This window comes from Trematomus bernacchii, unplaced genomic scaffold, assembly GCF_902827165.1.
Source record: "Trematomus bernacchii unplaced genomic scaffold, fTreBer1.1, whole genome shotgun sequence".
NCBI classification, from domain to species: domain Eukaryota; kingdom Metazoa; phylum Chordata; class Actinopteri; order Perciformes; family Nototheniidae; genus Trematomus; species Trematomus bernacchii.
Window position 1 is genome coordinate 8333808 of NW_022987648.1, and position 21887 is coordinate 8355694.

The 21887-nt window shown below is 38.9% G+C and overlaps 1 protein-coding gene across 1 annotated transcript in view; it reads right to left on the reverse strand.

Moving 5' to 3' along the window:
• Positions 1 to 21624, reverse strand: part of LOC117485687 (carboxy-terminal domain RNA polymerase II polypeptide A small phosphatase 1-like) — a 29656-nt gene extending 8032 nt beyond the window's left edge. The window contains exons 1-3 of the mRNA XM_034134328.1: positions 21241 to 21624; positions 8822 to 8970; positions 4430 to 4531 (exon numbers count right to left, since the gene is read on the reverse strand). Coding sequence (XP_033990219.1) covers positions 4430 to 4531; positions 8822 to 8970; positions 21241 to 21313 — 324 coding nt within the window. The 5' untranslated portion in view covers positions 21314 to 21624. The remainder of the gene's footprint in view (positions 1 to 4429; positions 4532 to 8821; positions 8971 to 21240) is intronic.
• Positions 21625 to 21887: the final 263 nt, after the last annotated feature.

Below are 21887 nucleotides of genomic sequence, written 5' to 3' on the forward strand. Positions count from 1 at the left end.
ACCTTGTGTTAAACATGGAGTTCACAGAGTCTGGCCCTGTTTACACATAGCAAGTGGCAATATCCAGTGACAGCCTTTAGGACAGTCTGTGACCTGAGAAGGACTAAACACCACATGGCATACATTACATAATTTGTCGTGACACAGGAGCCTTGACTTCTGGCATTGACTACTTTGTTCACTAAATGCTACCTTAAAAGGTATCAAACTGATCAAAAGACAACAGGTTATTTGTAGAAACAATGTTACATTTGATATTCATAAGAAAGTATTTCACAGTATATTGATACGGAGAATAAATAAAGGTGTGTAGTGTACCATATTGCTGATCCTTTTTTTATTGACAGTATTCAGTTACATTGCAGTTAACAGTTAAATATGAAACTTTGATTTGAATAACGTTTTTAACGTCTTACTTGGGTTTTAGGGTGCAGGTAGGTTTTGCTTCGTGAAACCAGAGCACCCATAAAATAAATGGTTCATCTTTAAGTGCCACATGAGCCTGGTCCTTTACGATAAAAATAAATCATGGGCATCCTAAAAATATGCAACATGATGTAGTGCAAATCCTATAGCTATTTTTGCCTTGGCAAGTAGATTGTTTATTTTAACAGTCAACATAGAAGCATAATAGCACATAGTCAATGAAAGGGTACTAGCTTTTTGATATACTTGATGACCTTTCAGTAATTAAAGGCCACAATTATTTAAAAAAGAAGGTTATAGAAGTGCTTAAAACCAAATGAAACAAGTGGGAAAAGACTAGATGCTCACTAATTTAGATGGTCATTTAGATTTTGTTTGTTTGTTTTTTAATCTTAGTCCTGTGTCAAATGTCTGTGATGTGTTTTAAAGGAGAGGTGTCATGCTTTTCCGGTTATTACCCGTCCCCTTGTGTGTTATGAAGGTTTTTATGCATGTAAACGGTGTGCAGAGTCAAAACCCTCAAAGTACACCCTGTAGCGAGTAAAACTCTAACACAGAAAATACCTCCCCAAAACGCCTCGTTGGAGATACGTCACTGCCCATTTGATTCTTCCGGGTACGGCATGATGTCAACCCGTACCCGGAACGAAATGGACCAATCCGTGGAGGCGTTACGTTACGTCCGCGGAGCCGTTACGTTAAGCCCCCGCTGATTGGTCCAAATTGACCAATCCACGGACTTCCTCACACACACATCTGTGTGCAGGGAGCAGGCAGCTCTGCTGATTTCTCCTCCCTGGCTGCAGGCTGATAACAGACAGTTGGGATCGCGGCGAAATTCTTTCTGCAGACCCATTCTCACAGCGTTTATCAACCTTTTTCTTACTCAATATCAAACCACACTTATTGTTTTTACTTCGGCTGTGAGTTTGTGTGTGCTCAGGATGAGTTTGGCTGTGTTTCGCTATGTATCCTAAACAAGGAAACAACACCTCCACGGAGCTCAGCGCGATTCACAACGTCCCGACCAATCAGAGCACACTGTGCTCACAGGGAGGGTGGGGGCTGGAGCTATTGGAGCTACAACGAGCCGTTAAAGGCAGAGAGTGAAATTCAGTGAATACAAGTAGTTTACAGAGATGCTGTATGCGAAACCAATGTGAGTTTGGAAAAATGCACAGTATAAATCTATTTTAGTATACCTCAACAATGGAATTATGATCAGTGGAAATGGCCATGACACCTCTCCTTTAACATATTAACTTAAGTTTAGTATTAGTTTACTAAAAGTAAAGGGGCATTTTAGTTTTATCTTAGTCAAAGAAAGTCATGACATAGTTTGATATAGTTTTCCTCAATGAAAACTGTTGACATATTTTTTTTAAATGTAATATGGACTAAAATATGACTTTGTTTCTTGTTTTCATTGCCAGCTTTTACTTAAGTAAATTGATCTGTGGTGCTTGTCTAGTACTGATATAGTGCGGGAGGAACAGGCATGGATATATTTTGGGAACTCGATAAGGCTTAGCTTTGCTTTCAATTTGACCTAGTGGCCATTCTGGGCATTGCAGCAGGAAATCCCCCTGAGGCCAGAACATTATTTCCCCATAGATCACCATTGTAAAATGTCCTCTGTCAACATCTGTAAAACTGTTGACAGGACACCTCAAAAGGTCAATTATGACTCGTTGCATCATGATTTTCATCGATGGAGGTATTTTATTTGTAGAACTTTCCACAAGCTGAAAGGAGCAATTAAAAATGTGTGACATCATCACAATGTAAAGTCTACAGGCCAATAGGGAACTCAAAGTACTAAGAACACTACTGTGCATAATTAGTGGGCTGAATAAACAGGAAATAAATCAAGAAGCAAGGGTACTTTTTGGGCAAACACTAGTTATTTTCATTGGATTGAATATGCGTTTGGATATAATACCAAGTTCTTATAATAGATCCATTAGCAGAGTACAGAAAACTGCTGAATTCAAATAAATTAAACAGTCTACAATATATAAACTCCCCTTTTTTTGTCAACAAAAATGAAAAGAGATGTTGGTTATTTATGATTTATAAATTCATTTTAATTTTGTTTTTCTTCATCAACAATGACGATGGGGCCGTCTCATCAACTCGTATGAAATATGTATGTGAATTTCAGTCTTGGTATTATTTGATCTTAGTGCTGCATTTGACACTGTTGACCACAACACATGTGAATGCTACTCAAATGACATGGACAACTCATTCTTTCCATAAGTAGTAACATATCTGAGCACACAAATATGACATTTGGGGTTGCTCAAGGCTCCACCCTGGGGCCTCTTCGCTTTAACATACTTTATAAGCTTCCACTGGCTTAGATTATAAAACAAAACAAAAATAAGTTACCATAAATATGCAGACCTTAGATATATTATCACCTAAGAATACAGGATTAAAGGACTTGTTTCTCAGCAGGATTTGGAAAACATAATGGTGCATTTATCTTTAGTAGAGATCGTCTTACTTAAAAATCCATCAGCAGACTTATTCATTAGCTGCTGTTCAAGTCCTTACTAAAACCAAGAAAGTGGATCATTCTATTTTAGATTGTTTTAATTTCTTGGCATTTGAATATATTTAAATGTAAATTCATAATGTGTATTTTTTGCATTTTATCTTAATGCTTTTAATGTATTTTGTAAACACTTTGAATTGCCCTGATTCTGAAATGTGCCTTACCTTACCTTTAATTGTTTCTATTTATATAATTATTTATTTATTTTAATCAATTTGTCAAGTGCTTTTGGGAAGTAGTTGCTCTTACCTGTATGTTTTCTTGTGTTACATGTGTTTCTTCCTTAAAGCTTCGATTTAAATAAGGAAGTAATACTTTGAAATCATGAGTTTAAAATATGACAGACAACATTTCATGACTAACCGCCTCACACAGATCCCTGGGACACTAAGATGAAAATGAACTAAGAGCAACACATATACCGCAACTTTCTTCACTAAAGCTATCAAATATTTCAACAAACAAAAATCATACCATCTGAATACTTTAACCCTCCTATTGTCTTCGTTTTCCCCCCCTTACTTTGGTGTTCGCGTCAAATTTGACCAGTCCTGTTTTAACTGCTATTACATTAACACAAAAACCATTAATCATCACCAAATTTCATTTAACACCCTTTCAAACTGTAAATATTGTATCAGACTACTGGTATACATGAAAAACTGCAGTAAATATACAAAGAATAGACACTGAACATGTATTGCGTGTGCCAGGTGTGATCCATGTGGGGGGATGGGCACATAAGAGCGGGAAATGTGTCAAATTGTTCTGTGTGTGTGTGTGTGTGCCAGGTGTGATTCACATGGAGGGATGGGCACATAAGGGGGTGGGGGACACATCTAGAGTGTGTGTGTGTGTGTGTGTGTGTGTGTGTGTGTGTGTGTGTGTGTGTGTGTGTGTGTGTGTGTGTGTGTGTGTGTGTGTGTGTGTGTGTGTGTGTGTGTGTGTGTGTGTGTGTGTGTGTGTGTGTGTGTGTGGGGGGGGGGGGTGTTTGTGTGTGGGTTTTATCTGATCCGGATGGTTACTAATTCCTTTTCTTTATGGACCGGGAACACCATGGGTGTTACAAAGTTGACTAAATCATCCAAAATGCAATGAAAGTGGTGATCAGCCATTTTATATGTTCAAATGTCTACTGTGAAGGATATCATAAAGCCTTAATGCAATCGAATGTAAAACAAAAAAGTTATGATTGATGAAAGTAGTAAATCGGTCAGATTTGACCCGAAGACAACAGGAGGGTTAAATGGTGCTTTCACCACATAATATCCTACAAATAGTGGCACATATTATCTGCACGGACATGACAATTATTGTTTCGGTTTTGGATCAGCTTATCTTTTAATTATGTCTTTAAATACATCTCTTTGATTGTTTGTATATCTGTAAACAGAGCATTAATTATACATATGAGTAAGTGTATCACACAGGCCAACTTACCTTAAATGAACTATGCACTAGTGTTTCATCCAAATCAATGACCACACAGATCTTCCCTGCATCATTCGATTCCATCCGTGGGAGTAGCGGTTGTGCTGGAACCTGAAGACCAGAAGAAAGTTTAGACCTAATGCTCAATGCTTACCCTAAATAAAAATGTATTTTAACTTTCAACCCTAGAATACAAGGAGCAACATAAAAGTAGTGACATTAAATGTAAGACTTTACCATCCCAATTTCTCATGTAGAACTTACAGCTCAATGTGTGTTTCTTGTCACTTAAGAGACTGATTTGTGTTGTGGTGTTTGTGTGAGGGGTTACAGGAAACCTTGGATGCTACAGCTGCTGCCGCATTGATAGAGCATGTAAATATCATCACAGTGTGGCTCGTCCCTCAACATGTGGTCAGAGATCGGTGTTTGTTGATGCTAAAAACAAGCTGGCACAACTAAACAGGCTTCCTGTAACACTGATGCATGTGTTTGTCCTTGTAGAGTGAACGGCCAATTGAGGATAATGGAGTTTGACCCAGATACCACACACTTTGCTAAGCTAAGATCTCCTATAACTTCTTCCCTGCTACAGTTGGTATTACAGTCTTAATGATTCAAAAATAGACCTACATAATTAACAGACATATTTGGGATCACACAGCTCTCAGAACTCAACTTTATCCACTCCAACAATTCACAGCCTAGGTGCAAATAATTATTATACCTCCTCTATTGGTGGAATGCAGTGCTCGCATTCACAAGGCTCAGAGGATTCATCGTCACTCTGCTCCTCTTCTAAATCGGCGCTTTCTTCAGAGGCCTCATTTTCCTCAGTCCTTCTGACCTGTGTGTCGTCCTGTTTCACAACTCGTGAAACACTGTGAATGAGATCTAAAGTAGGTTGGATTACTCTTGAAATGTCACGGTATCCACAGTCATCACCTGATTCTGAGGATTGTTCATCTGATGTTTTTTCAACAACACAGCCGTTTTCTAAATCCTCCCTTAGTTCAATAACTTCAGTAATTACAAGTCCAGGGTTAACTCGTAACTCAGTCAAAAGAGCATCTCCTTCAATCCTTGAAGCATACCCAAGGATTTGATCGGACGATCTTCCGTCCATAATGAATCCATTTAGGGCTTGTTCAACAGATGTCTGTAGGCTATGAATCTGAAATGCGTAATAATCCTCAATACCAGACTCAAACATTTCTTCATTTTCCTCTTGATTTACAAGTGACCAATATGGTTCCATTTCTGAACATGCCATACATATTTCTTCAGGCTCTGTAACAATAGCTGTCTGTAAATGTCCAATGGTATAAAGACATTCCTTATTCTGAGCAACAGAGGCTTCATCTTCATAAGCATCACCTTCCACAGAGATGTCCTCTGAACATGGCGCACTCATATTATCCTCATTACCAGAGAACAGGCAGGCCTCAGTTTCATCATTATTATAGAGATCCTCATCACACTCTTCTTCCTCATTGTTCTCTGCGTAAAGATCGTCGGCTTCCAATTTATTTTCTTCATTTTCCTCCCCTGCTAAACTTGATTCTGATTCTACACTCCAGTATTCTTGTTGTTGCTCTGACCCTGAAGACACGTCATCTCTCTGACTTGCATCTTCCTCAGAACTATCTTCATATTCTTGCTCGTCAGAAGCATCAAAACACGTATCAGTTTCCTGGACATGAATATCCTCATTGATTTCATTAGATCTGTATTTCTTGTTGGCAAGTTTCTGTGCCTCGGATGTCGCCATGCTGTCGTGCATATCTCCGCCATCAAAGCACGAGATGTAACGTTGTTTTTTGGCGAACGCGTGTCCGTAATGGTCACCACTGTCAAATAGATTGAAGTATTCCTCAATAACAATATCAGCAGTGGGTGTTTTCTTAATATCTTCATTAATTTCATTCATATTTATCTGATCCATTTCTTCATCATCTTCAAAGGATTCCCACTGTGTTTGCTCATCACTTCCTTCGTCTTCATCGTTTCCATCGTCTTCCCGAGGTTCTTTTTCGGATTCCTCAGATAAATCGGAGCATTGATTTGACGGAATGCTGCAATCTGGACAAGTCTTAAAGGATTTGGTTTCAATAGAAGAGCAATCTGAAGAATCATCTTCGGTGCCAAACTGATCAGTACACTGCATTGAGGAAGCACATTGTTGATTTGTTTCAGAGTAATCCGTTTCACACATTTCAGAGTCATCTGTGGACATGTCTAGTGCCTGCAGACAGTTGTCTTCAGTTAGCTGTTGAACCGCACAACATTCGCTTGCAAAGCCAACATTTTCACAATCATCAAAATAAGTGTGAACTGGTGTGTCAATGTCAGAGGAATTTGAATCCTCTGATAATGTGGAGGACTCATCATCAATAGTCTCTGTTTCATATTGCTCGTCGTCTTCTTTAGGTGGACATCTCTCCTCATCTTCATCATTTGCGCATTCATTGTTCTCACAAAGTTCCGTGCCACAGTCCAATAAGTCTACGGAGTCAGAGATGTCGGGTGTCAAACCACCAGTCATTTCACATTTCTCAGAATCCTCTGCTGATGTGTCTGGCTCAGAGTCAAAGCACTCACTCTGCTGATCTGAGGGCTCGTATTGTTGAAGGAACTCCAGGTGGTCTGTGCATTCAGGTGTGAAATCAGACATTTCACACTGCTCCAAACTGTCACAGTTCACTGCCAATTTATCTGGCTCAAAATCAAAAGCCTCCAACTGTTGGTCAGAGGGTTTGCATTGCTGAAATAATTGGAGGTGTTCTGCACAGTGTTCACAGCAAGAAGTACACTTGGGAGCTAAGCTATGATTATCACAGTGCTCAGAGGACTTGAGAGGTTTAAAACACTCAAAGTCGTCAAATGATTGGCTTAACCCCGAAGTCTCACACTGATCAAGGACCTGGTGGGATTCAAAAAATCGGTCTGGGTATTGCTCAAATCCCTCAGAGTGTCCTTTGCAATAGGTTTCAGTCTCATCTCTGTCCATGTTGCAATGTTCTAAGCAAAGGATAGAAGGGTCAATTTCTTTGCTGATAACAGTCTGCTCAGTATATTCCACAAGGACCTCCATGCCAAGTTCAGCACTTCCCTTTGAGGGGCTGGTTAAATCTGCAGCCTCTGTTAATTTTGGAACCTGGCATTGTTCCGCAATCATGGCCCGAGTAGACGGCTCCCCCTCCCCGGGGACCTTACTTTGATCGGAGTTTTCCAAATACATCAGGAAATGATTTCTCAATCTGAATTGTGTTAGTCCAACGGTTTTACTCCATGCATTGGTTCCTGATCATGCCGAGTGTAAGTCCAAATGACTGGCAGGTAACTGGAGGGTCCATTCAGAGTGGATATTCACTGTGCTGGTGGGGGGAGTCACTGAGCCCTCAGCCCCCAGAGAGAGTAACAGCAACAGGAGCAGCATGCACGTTGATATGACTGCTTGTCACAACCAAAACTGAGCCTAGCACTTGACTCGACCCTCCCCTTTGCCAGAGACCAAGACATTTATTTTGGGGACTTGGAAAGACGTGACAAATAACTTCTGGAATATCAAATCTCTATAAAAGGCTGAACTAAGGCATTAATCTGACACCTGAAAATGCCTTGACCACTTGATCCTTAGACCATAACTGCCAAAAGTCATGCTGTTTTCCAAGAATATCTTCAGTAAAACCACAGGGAGTATTGTCAATTGTCCAAAAATGTAACGTAATGTGATAGTGGTCAATCCGGGATAGAGGCCCTCTAATCGTTTTAGCATATGTAAACATCTTAATGATTCACATGTGGCAAATTTAAACAAGTTTCAGTATGAAGATTATTTCATATTGATGATAATTGATAGTCTCCATAGTTAAACCAACATGAATCCAGGAGGTAAAGAGACTAAAACTGACACAAGCTCTTCATCACAACTGATGATAAGTGTAATCTGCCTTGCTTGTGACACATCTACAGTAGATGTTTCATTGCTCATTGCGATGCAGGGATCTTCCGGTCACATCTAATATTTACACTATTTCTTTCCGTCTTGTGTCGTCCAGTCATCTTGACAGATGTCTGAACATGGGGTGCTTTTCAACACTGCCACACTACTTACCTGCCAAGAAAAGATGCTCCCGTAAACAAGGAAAGCTTTGAGCCAAGAAAACATGTTTCATGCCAATCAAGCTGACCACATGCTGTTCAATAGCGTGAGAAAGTTGATATCAAGAGGAAGAAGGGGAGAAAGGAACTTACATTGTTTTGCAGTTCCACCTTTATTTGACAGAGGACAGTATAGAAAATGAGAGATAAGGGTTTGAAAGGTAACAAAAGTCTAGAAGAAATAAATGAATCTAAGCTAGAGTTAGAAGGAATCCAATTCCCCCCCGGAAAACTTACTTTTGACAGAGTCCCATTTTCTTCTACCAAGAGGGGGGCATTGTTTTTCAGTGGAGGTGGCTCAGATTCCTTGCGACATAGACAGCAGAAGAAACTGTTGAAAAGGCCTCTGCTGCGGGGCTTCTTTGAAGAGGAAGCTTCACTGGCACCTGGAACAAATTGACAGAGAAGAAACATAAGGAATGACGCTCATACTGACGTAGATGGATAAAGCCCACTTAGATGGAAGTAGAACCAGTCAAACTGCAACAGGTTATTTTGATTTAGATATTTTCAATAGAATTGTTCTTTATGCAGTTGTGATTCAGTTCCAGTGACATCTGGCCAGGACTCATTCCGGTTCATGATGTCAGTTTTTGGCAGTCATGCTGTTTCGGTATATCTGATCTGTGCATCGCTCTGCAGGGTCTGTCAGCAGGAACCCGTACTGTGCTCCGTCATGCTGTGTACGGCTGGACTATGGCTATTTCAGTTGTACAGCAAAAGGTTAAAAGACATTGCATAACAAAGTACAGGTGTACATTACATTCCCAAAAATAGTCAGCTGAAGACATCTTTGACAAGTTTTTGCTGTTCGAATACCAGGAATTTGTTCAAGGGGAGGAAATGCGGGTGGATAGATTTCACCTATTACCAAGAAACCAGTTCATTACCAACATTAAATACGTTTTCTAAAATATTTGGTTTAAATAGGAAAAAATAAGCATCGTGTACTCCTACCTTTTGGGAATTTCGTAGAACTCTAGAGGTTGTCAATAAGAATAGAGAAATAAACATAAATGTATGTTGGATGTTTTCTTCCCACTAGTTTAAAAGAATGTTAGGGAAGCATAAGAATCAAAGTGCACACTTTAAATAAATGACGCTAATATTAAACACATCTAAACATAGGCAACATTTGTTATAAATATTTCGTTTTTTTACTGTATTGCTGGCTAAGCACCTTTTTTGTGATCATTTTGCCAGTTAATGTCACAAAATGTTGTCTTCACTGGCATAGCAATACTGTTTTAAAGAGGAACAGCAGATGATGTTTTCTTCAGTGATACACGGACCACACATGTGATGTTAGAGTTCTATTGGGTTGCCTAAACACATGAAGACATTCTCTAAATGTGTCAAAACCGCTGAAAATATATTTTTTTCTCACATTATATTTAGTCTTTAAGCACAGCCAAATCTATATATTTTAGCAACAAAACAGTAGACCCATGAGCCTAAAGACTAATTATAGTATAGTAAAGTTGAGATATGTACACATATGAAAGACATTTAATACTAGAACCGCCAGAGATTTTTTTTATACCTAAAACCGCTACCTGGGTCAAATTGACCCGCTATTAGAATGCATTGATTTTCAAGGTAAAATTCTTTTATTGAACAGAGAGTTTTGATCGCACAGGGATGAAACGTATACCAATATAATCTGTGGACTCTCAGGGCTCGACATTATAAATGGCCCGCTGGCCCGGAAGCATTATTTAGACACCGCGGCCAGCATAACTACTTTCAACTTGCCCCACAGCTGTTTGCTGCGGAGCGCAGCGCGAGCAGTCTCCCGTGAGCGGGAGCACACTCCTTCACTACAGACTGTCTCTATCTCTCTCTCTCTCTCTCTCTATCTATAACTATCTATCAATATATCTATCCATCTATCTCTCTCTCTCTCAATCTATCTCTCAATCTATAAGGAGGAACCGCAGTAGACAAAAGGCGTTGCTATAGCAACACGTCATGTTTATATGAAAAGGGGTGGGGTCAATATGACCCGCTTGGCGGAAATAGGTATAAATGGCAATTTTTTTGGGTGATTTCTTCAATCTGACTTCATATTGACAATTTTTAACAACAGAGGGTGGTACATAACACACTTTCAGGAAAAGTCACGGACTGGGAGACTTTAATATTTTATTGAAAAAAAGTTACATCAAATATAAAACAGCTCGGGGTCAAATTGACCCCGTTGGCGGTTCTAGTGTTAATATAAACATGGTTATGGTTATTCAATTTTTTTTTAATCATGACTTTGAGAATTGATATAAGTGAGAAATGTTATGTGGTCTAATGTATTTGACTGAAAAGATATACAGTTACATGATATATATTATATAAAGTATGACTGTAGCAGTTTAATAGCATTTAAACCATAGACTGTATATATAAAACCAATGGGTAAAGTGTTGTGCTGTTTTTTTCTTATTATAAATTAAACTTTACGCATAAACATTTTAATAATCATGGATTAGACTTGAATTCTCCCCTTACTCAATTTTTTTACATTGTGCACTACAAACCGAATATATTAAAGTTTGAAATAAAAAAAGATGAATACTGGTGACAATGTGTTATGACTGTATTTGCATTAATCCACACTGACATCACAAACCGGTGTAACAACAGCTATCGTCTCACACATGTGGCGCATGTGCAAACACCTCATCAAGTGGTGTTAGAGTGATGAGAGAGTTTTCTAAAAAAGAAAATACTGACAAATTAGCTGAGAGTTGATGTGCAGTCGGAGCTGTCAGCTGAGGCATTAGCATGCCGCTCAGACAGAGTCTGTTGCTTCACTGTGAACCACAGAACGGACCCGTCAGCTTGCTGCAAATGTGTAATGATTGTGAAATAGCACAGATGGGCAATGGACTGCTTGTGTTTCTGAAAAACCTTTTCTAATGTGGTGATATTGGAAAACAGGAAGCATTCAAATTGTTAATAAATTCCACTCTGAGATATGACCAGTGATGGAACGGTGCCTTCTGTGGCTATTAGTCCTGACGGCAGGAAATACTAGTTGTGGTGTTGTCATTGTCTACATTGTCGCTGTATTGTATAATTATTTGTTTGTTTTACTTTCCTTTTTATGGTTTTTTTTCATGGCTCTGTTGTTTAAGTTATCTTGATAAGCATTTTTTGGTTTTGCTGTGTGGGCATGTGCGGGTGGAGGGAGGGAGGGGGTAGTGTAGTGAGTGTACTGTGATATTACAATGTCAATGAAATGGCATCGATTATTGTACACTATAATGAAATAAAAAGACTTTATGGGTCTGTTGAGCAATGTTATGTTAATTTAATTGAGCAATTCTGGCTTTTTTTTTACCTGAACATACACCTTACAGTATTATATACATTATAAAAAAGCTAATAATAATAATTCAGGTTACAGGTGGCAAATTCACCTGAATACATAAAACATGGACAAAATGACTCAAAAGTCATTGAACAGTGTAAGAATCACACAAGAGAAAATGGCACAGCTACTTATAAACACAAAAACTGCTTTTAGAATAACCTTTGTAATCTTTGGATTCCAGCTGTATCCACAAACAGCTGACCGACTTTGAAGACCTTTCTTTTTGATTGAAAAGTTTGTTCACAACATGAATGTATTATCTTTAGTTTATCGTCTTTTGGGATAACGAAAACACTTCTCTTAAGTGGCTAAATAATAAATGTATGATATCAAATCAAATCAAATCAAATCAGGTTTTATTTATAAAGCACATTTAAAAGCGATTTTTGGTCGAGCCAAAGTGCTGTACATGTAATAAAAACACATTACTACAATCACAATAATCGACAATAAATTACAACAGATATATCTTAAAAACAAAATAAAAATAAAACACAGGGAAAAGTCAGGAGTCATGCTCCGCTCTAACTAGAGGGCCAGAGAGAAGAAGTGTGTTTTTAGTGTAGATTTAAAAAACCCTATGGTCTGGGCCAACCTCACATGGAGGGGCAGAGTGTTCCAGAGCCTAGGGCCAGCTGCTGCGAAGGCTCGGTGCCCTCTGGTTTTTAGCCTGGTCTTGGGCACTACCAGCAGCAGCTGGTCAGCAGACCTTAAAGCTCTGGCTGGGGTATAGCGCTGGAGCAGTTCAGCTATATAGGCCGGAGCCAGCCCATTTAGTGCTTTAAAAACAAATAAAAGGATTTTAAAATCAATTCTGAACCGAACTGGAAGCCAGTGCAGTGAGGCCAGAATAGGGTAAATAAATAAATACTACTTAATTTAGCAACTCCGGCTTTTTTATACCAACATATAACTAATATTTTCTAAATAATGAACCTCATACTAATTAAGGTAACAGGTTTACAACACACCTAAAGAATTGCATGAAAATACTATGGACAAAACGACACAAAAGAAAATGGCAATGCTAATTATAGATACTACGGAATATGACTAACGCCACATGTGAATCAGTTTCTGAGATCTGGGCAAAAGTGTGTTTCATTTTAGGTCAGAATTTTGAGAAGAAAGTCAGGGCTGACTTTAAACTCAGAATACTCACTTTTTCCTTCTTTTGACGTTAATCTCAGAACTAAAAAAAGGTACTTTTGGGCAGATCTAAACAATTATTAACATGTGGCCCTATTCCTCTTCTGTAAAATACAAAGGAAGCTTTTATAGTAACCTTTGTATCCTTTCTATTCTAGCTTCACTCAAGAAAGCATTGACATTGTTAATCAATTCTGGCAATCAAATATATTATTCTCATTATAACAACCATAACCCATAACAGTAAGAGTCAAATAACACATGACATATGGAATAAATAACTCAATGGTCATTATACATTGACCAAAATCACACGAAAGAATATGGCACAGCTAAAAGAATCCTACTTTATGACCTTGCCTTTCAGGCTAACAAGTGTGACCTACTTTCAAGAGTTTTTTGCAATGACTTTGGCCTGTTGACTGCTTCATTCATCGGTGCTGAAAGTGGATGCAGCCCCTGTAATGCTGTCAGTAAGGGCTGGACATGCTTGTTGAGAAATGCCTATCTTAGTCCCAAGAGTAAAGGTTTGTGTGTTAACATGTGTGAAGGAACTGGGCAGGTGAAGCTTGTAGTGTTAAAAAACATCACGCTGCTCTGAGCATTAGCTCTTCTGATATTACACATCGCAGCGCCTGAAATAGCCCGGCAGATAACCCGCTGACAGCGGTTAATGACAATATTTTATGTGTACGTATATACTGCCGCATACTCACAGCAGGCAACAAACTGTATGTGTACACTGCAAAGAAAAAAGAACTAAATTAAAGGGCTGTCACTGTATACTATTCCTAAAGACCACAGCGCGCATGAATAGTGTCACAGACAGCACATGGCTCCATCATACGTAAAAACCACAAGTCATTTTAACGTTTTTTTATGTACAATTACATTTGTTTCTTAAATGCTAATAAAGATAGGCTGGATAATGATCTGATTAGGGCTGGGTGATATGAAGAAAATTAAAAAAAATTTGACTAAAAGTTTAATTTCATGCTAGCAGTTTTTCTTGCAGCTATTAGAGAAAATATATTGTATCATTGATTGTGATTGTAAATAGGATACAAATTATGGTTAACCCATTATGTACTTCAACACATGATATAAAAGCATTTCCGCCGTCTGTGAGGCTGTACTGTGCCTAACGAGTGGTACAGTAATGACACATTTTTGTAGGCCGACCGGGAAGTTAGCATCGCAAGGGGTCCCTTGACGGGAGAAAACACTGGGATTTTACAATTGGAATTGGCAGGAGTGAATAAAGAACGACGTTCACATAACTGAAAGTCACCACCGCTAAGCTAAAGGTGGCTGATGTTTAGCTTGATAACATTTACCAGTCTCATTTAGTCCCTTCTTAGCAAACGCTGTTTGCACGTAAAAGCTTAGGCCATTTACAAGTGTGGTACTTACCAAGGTATTTTATGTCATACACCAACATGTGAAAATCTCTTAAGCTAGTGTTGTCTGACTTCGAGACAAAATAACCTAGAAGCTCAAATTAGCTCATTTGCAGGTTTAGGACTCATTTCTGCCTTTCTCTATATCAGGGTTGCCAACTTTGGGTACCTGGCTGGAGTGAGATTTTGATATCATGGGTTTAATTCGGTTTAATTACACATATGCGCACGAAATGACTGCTATCGTGTCAGCAGTCTCCCCCAGGAGATTTTTTTAAATACTAACATAAAATACACATTCTGGTACTCTCTTGCGAAGAAAAATAAATACATCTATTACTACACGACATATTTAAAAAAATGAATGCCATTTTAGTTTTTTGTGACTTTGTTCTGAAAGCTGAACCTGCTGCTCCTCACAGAGAGAAGAGGGAAGAGGCTGTGTGAATTACTTTACATTGTGGATAAGGGTGGATAGCCCCCATTGTTCTGTGTGTCAAAATGAAAGACAGCCCACACACCTATCAATCATCAAACCGTGGGGTCTTATTTCATTACGTGTTGATTTCTATCAACACGTAATGTTGTATCGATGTATAGAGATGTACTACAGCAAAAGTATTCTCCGTCGGGACTTCCTGCAACAACACCACGCCGTTATCGTGATTCTGATTGGCCAGAAGACATTATCAAAGATGTTCTATTGAGAAGACGATCACTACGTGACAAAAGTTTTCAAAACCGTTTCTAGTCTTCAGTATTCTTGTTTTTGGCGTGAGAATAGTTTGGGCAGCGTGAGAGCGTGAGATTGAGAGTGAAAGCGTGTGTCACACGCCAGATGCGTGAGAGTTGGCAACCCTGCTCTATATGCACAGCACAAGCTACATGCTAATATTCAAATGCTAAGAGCTCACAATCACGATGTTAACATGCTAAATAGCAGATACTGTTGATCAATTATACCACCTCAGTTTAGCATGTTAGTACTTAACATAGAGTAGAGCAGTGGCTGTTGGAAATGCCATTAGCCTGCAGATATTTTGTCAGAAATTAAAGTTTTCAGAGTAAAAATAAATGTCCTAATGATCATGCAACAGGACAAGCCTAGGGGATCAGAACAAGTGTTACACTTCATCCTGAGATGGACATGAATGTATGTCAAAGCAACTCATTCAACAGTTGTTCAGTCAGGACCAAAGCAGTGGACTTACCAACAACAGTTCCATTCCTAGAGCCCCGACACTATGGCGGCTAAAAATAAAGTGGGAGCGTGACTTGGCTGTAGCCATGCATCAACACAAAAGGATGAATTCAGTTTAAAATACTTAACAGCTATTACATCGGGTGGGATATAACATTTTACAAATATATATAATAAACTGGGTATAAACTAGCCTGTAAAAATATATTTAAGCAATAGCTCACGACAGGCCGTGGTATATGCTCATTATATCACAGCTAAGGGGCGTGGTTCGGCCTGACGCAAAGCGGAGGGTCGAACCCTAACCCTAACCCTAAATCCTAAAACCTTAGATCGTATATTTAAAACTAAGGTTATTACTACTGCTCATTCTTCTAAATCTATTCTCTCTCTACTTCTCATACTCTCTACTTCTGTAATCTATTTATTCTATTTTCTCTTTATCCAAACCTTTCCCCTCTCGGACCTCTCTGGGTTCTGGTAGAGGGTAACAGGTTGCAGAGAGGCCTATTCCGGCCAGGGAGTGTTTAGACCGTATTCACAGCGTACCTCCTTACCTCTCATCAATTCCAATAAAGGTTCCAGTGGGGACCTTTCTCCCTTTCCTCTTTCCTCTAAATGTAATTATCTATCCTACTCATCAATAGGTCTAATACCTAACCTTAATCTGACCACTAAAACCTAACCACTCGAGCTCTTCTGCCTAATCCTAAATGTAATATCCATCAATAAGCCTACTATCTTACCTTTAGTTTAACCACTAACCCTAACCACTCTGGCTCTTTATCTATTCCTGAAATACATCTCCACAAATAGCTTTACTATCTAACCTTCAATTCAAACCACTAAAATTAACTATTGTTGCGCTTTTACCTAAATCTCAAAACTGGAAATTAATTTATAAAACCACATTCTCGCTACTCACTATTTAATTATGTTCTTTCTTCCTAACCCCTTGCCCTCTCAAGCCCCTTGGGGTCTTTCAAGAGGATAACGGGTTAACAGAGAGACAGCCATTTGGCAGGGGAGTTTTCGCCGTGACCACAGTTTATATCCTCGTCTCTGTTCTTCAAGCTTAATTTACCTTGTCCACTTTATACCTTTCATATTTATGACTCAGTCAAAGTGCAAAGCTAGGGTTAGACCCCAAACGCTATGCGCCGGCCCGTGCCTTTCCTTGGATCTCTGTATAACCATGAAGTCGTCGGGCGACATGGGGAGATCTGGTGGCCTTTCCCTAACCTAACCCTAACCAAACTGCAGGCAGTTTGCTTTTCAGCCCAACTGTATACAGTTTTTCTCAGACGCGGAGGGATACTGACTTGTTGTGAAAAGTAACTACAATTCTACCCGTGGTATACGCTCAGTATATCACGGCTAAGAACCAATCAGATTGCTTGATTTGACTTGTCCATTTTATAAATATATATATATACCAGCAAAAATAAAATGGTGTCACGCATTGCACAGCATGTGCAGCATCCACAGTTTTTCTCTGAGCTGCCCTTTTTAACATGTGCCTTTTGGATGGCGATCTGCAGGTGGGGCGTCTACATGACACGCTGGAGCGCGGCCAAACACTGACACTCCGCTGGAATTTAAGAGCTATACACTTATCATAGTTGTCTGCACCCAGATTTTAAAGAGCACGGGGGAGATTACAAACTTAGCTTAGACAAGTTGAACACGAACAACGATAGCAGGGGTTCTGGCGAGTAACCTAATTCAAACATCAAAACATTTAGGAAAATTCACATTAAAGCAAACGTGGCTTAATCATTAGATGGTGGAAGAAATGTCCATAAGTAATAGAAGCAATACTAAATAGTACAAATAATAAAGGTCCTGCACTCAAAATTGTGCTTAACTAGAAGTAAAAAAGTATTGGTATCAAAATAAACTTAAAGGGTAGGTAAGTTTGAGAAACCGGCTCGAGATACACTTTTTGTTATATTCCATGGAATGCTCTTAACATCCCGATAGCAATGAATATCTTAAGTGCTTTGACAAAAAATCCATAAAAAAATGTCATCGACCAATCATTTTAGCCGGCCCGGCTAAAATAACTGGATGGCCTACCTGCCTGTCAGCCTTCCATCTGTGCACAAACTTATCTCGTGCCCTCATTGGTCATGTGCGCGTTCGTGTGTGTTGGAGGAGGGGCTCTGTAAGGAAGTGGGAGATTTTCTCCGGTTGTGTATTTTCAAATTCTAGCGATCTCGAGCCGGTTTCTCAAACTTACCTACCCCACCTTTAACAAACAAAAGTAAAAGAAATCCATACGACAATTTTTTAATCATATGATTATGAACTTGAAATTGGAAAGAATAATTAGTTCAGATTATCTTGACTGATGACTCATGATATTATAGAGAACAACCATTTTTGAAACATTAATCAACAATATCATTGAATAATATGTTTGAAATGATCATGGTTTGATGTTCTGTACCACGCAAGGATGTGTTTTTAGTCAGTAGAATAAGGGGACTCTTCGGCAGTATCACAATACTTCATTCAGAATTCAACTTACTCATATTGTGCCAAATGTGATTTGGATATCACACTAGTCCATATTGCAATGACGACAACACTTAAATTATTTGTGCATCCTTTATTAATCATAAAGCTACATTGGAAATCTAACATTAGTAAAGGTGCAGACATATAATCATCAAAATATACTTTAAATACCAAAAGTAAATTAGCAAGCAAACAAATGGCCCCCATATGTGATCATTTGTTGTATATTTGACAATATTATATTGTAAATAAAGTAGCATTTCACTGTTGTAGACAAATACACAAACTTTTTATTTGTATGACTTTTTTTCCTTATGTTGTACCGTATATATTCCAATATATGAATGGTAGCTCAAACATGTATTCCACTTCATCTTTAGAGATGCATCATATTACAAGTTCATCACGTATATTAATGCAAAAATGTTGTTAAAGTTACTCTGAAAAGTAACTAAAGCTGTAAAACAATTAGTTTATAGGTCAAACAAACTGGAAATGCCAAAATACTTCGGAAAAATGAGGGCAATATAAAACACAAATGTGCCAAAACACATGCAAATGAAAAACATGTGTTCACTAAAAGCGCTGCAAAAAGAAATAACGCTGAAAGAAGCTATTGGCTTATTTCAACAATGTGAATGCATGAGTCCTTCCAATATTAGTAGCTTAGCTAGATTAGAAGGACACTGTTGTGCATGTGTTGTCAAGTTGGCTAAGAGGAAGACATGGGTTGCATGTGTTTTCGCACATTTGTATTTTGATATTTGCATCGTTTCTGAAGCTGCATCGCGTTCCTCCAAATGGAAATGTTGTGGGCCATTAAAGCCAGTTTCACTTCTCAGCCAGTGTAGTAGTTGACTAAGAAGTCAAATGTTGGTTTCTAAAAATGTAGTGGAATGAAGGTATAAAGAAGCATAAAATAAAAATACTCAAGTACAAGTACTTTAAAGTGGTACTTAAGTACAGTACTTGAGTTATGAACATGCCACCATCGATTTGACACCAATTACTTGCCCCTCAGCTCTTCATTTAATCGGGCCCACATGTATAATTAGGCAGCAGAAATGGTAAAGAAGGAAAGTATACGGCCACATTCCTCACACCTCTCCCCCCCGAGGCTCAGACACTGATAATGAGGTTACAGCATATCCGAAGGGGCAGCAACGACCTCGCGCCACATCAGCAAATTTCAGCCTACTTAGCTGAAAGCAGGCTGATCTGGGACCCTTTCAGCCTGGGCACAGCCATGCCTCTGTAGTTGGCTGCTTCTATTCCTATCCAGACACAGAAAGAATGAGGCCTCCCACGACCGACTTTCCACCGCTGCGACACCCGACACTCCGCTACAATCTGACAGCTCGCTTCACACCCGGCCACGGCAAATGGTATACCAGGTTCATGGTAGACGAGCTAGTCAGGTCACATCAAGATTTATACATTTCTGCATCTAAAAATATTCCCCTTACAGACTGTCTCATGACAGAAAAAACGACTTCAGTAGACAGGAAATGTGTATTTTGCAGAGAATTATCACATTAAATAAATATACATGATTAATAGCTAAATAAACTGCATATTAGTTTTGCTCAGGTGACTTGGGATACATTTGATATCAATGATAAAATAAAATAAAGTTAGAACTTTGTAGAGGTTTCCTGAAATGAAGCCTATTCGGCTGCAGCAACTTGATCTACAGGCTGACCACAGCCCCCACTTTCCCATGGAACTGGCCCCTCACTTCTGGGTAGCAGCCATGTTTTGGACTCATGACCTCTTGGCCAGGAAGAACAAAAATCAGAAAGCAGGCTGGAGCTAGCTTGTACCAGTAAACTCGACAGGACTGCCACCTTCTGGATACTAACGGTCACAGCAGAATCTGTTCCTAAGCGATATTGATTTCTAGGACATCATTGACCCTGTTTATGTACTGTGACTTTACTCTAGTGTATGAATGTATATTGTTATCTTTTTGATTAGCAAGATCTAATCTAAATAATGGAAGAGAGCTAACATCCTGCAGCTGTATTGTTTTTAAATTGTTGTTATTGATATATAATCCCCTCCCAGTTGAGGGATTCAACCTCATTCAGCAGACTGAAAACAGAACAATAGTATATTGGCATTTGCTCAGTCGGTAGGAGATTGGCTTGAACATTAAAAAAGACATTGTGTGGAGTGTTAGCCATCACCTCCTGGGCACTGCCAAGGGGTCCTTTAACAAGGCACTTAACCCCCAACTGCTCCTGGGCACCTAGCATCACTTTCGCTCTAACACTGCTCCATACAAATGCGTAAAGTGTTCATAAACAACACAGTATGCCTTCTATTTCTAAAGATAACAAGAGGATTAGAAGGTTTCCTGATGCTTAATACAGCTATACTTACACTTCAAATGTCCTATTAATCCAAATGGCATAAAGAGATTGTGTAACTTGAATGTATGCTTTCCAGACCTCATAGACAGGATACAAGTAGTTAAAGCAAGCCCATAATGATTGTAATATAGTTATATGTTCATATACTTAAAAAATACCTTCTTGTCAGAACTCTATGAGTTAAACAGTAGCAGCTTGAACATCAAAGTCCAAAACAATAACAGTGAACTGTCAAAGTGACCACGCCCCCTTTGAATTGAAACATTATATCTGCGGTTTTATAGCATAAAACCGTATTAAACTCTGCCAAACATTGACATGTTAAGTTTAAATAGTAATTCAAATCAAAATGCGGTCTTTGTTGTACATATGAAGCCCCTAAACGGCTTCCCACTTCGACTTCGGCCTACCCAGAATGCAACCACTATCAAACTTAGTCAAACATAGTCAAATGTTCACAACAATGTCAGCCAAGGACACGCATATATTCTCGGAGTGTTAAAAAGACGAGTGGAGCTCGTTCACGGATCTACAGTTAGCGTTAGTGCCACAATGGCGTCCTAAAAACACCGCTGTCCTGTGCCTCACTGACAGTCATACACAGCTGAAAAAAGTTCTGAAAAGTTTCCCAAACTCACCGTCCTCTCGATAAGTCGCATTTTCCTCCTCGTCTCTTGTTACTTGAGTGATTATTGACGGCGAATGGTCCATTAGGTCCGTCACTCAAAAACAAACACTGTATTTCTGCGGTAAAAAAGTTAGTTCGAAGAGTTGTGCAAAATAATTATTTATATTTTGCCACTCCCTGTCTGCAAACGGGCATACTGAGTGCAAAACGAAAGAGAAGCTCTAAACGGCGGAAAAGCTTACAAAACCGAACATATCCGACTAAACTACTCTAAAATGCTAACGTTTTAAAGTATCTAAAATAGTTGTTTCTAAAAGTTACGTTGAAGAAGTTAATCAATTTGACCATGCAAACATGGAACTTGACGGTTTCAAGGAAGCCCCATTCTTAAAGCCACAATGCAGGATGTGAAGCTTTTCACTAAACAGCACTGTACGTGTAACGGGTTACTCGTCTACTTGGGGGATATTATTTTGGGATGTTTCAATACGTTTGTTGCGTTTTATTTTATTGTGGGTAGGCCTATACATTCACCAAATACAAGTGCTACAAAAAGTATAAAACCGATATTCTTGTTATTGTTTTTATAGTTGTGTGGCGTTTAAGAGACGTTTCTTGCGAGTGACGTATTTTTTAAGGTTACTTATATAGGTTAGT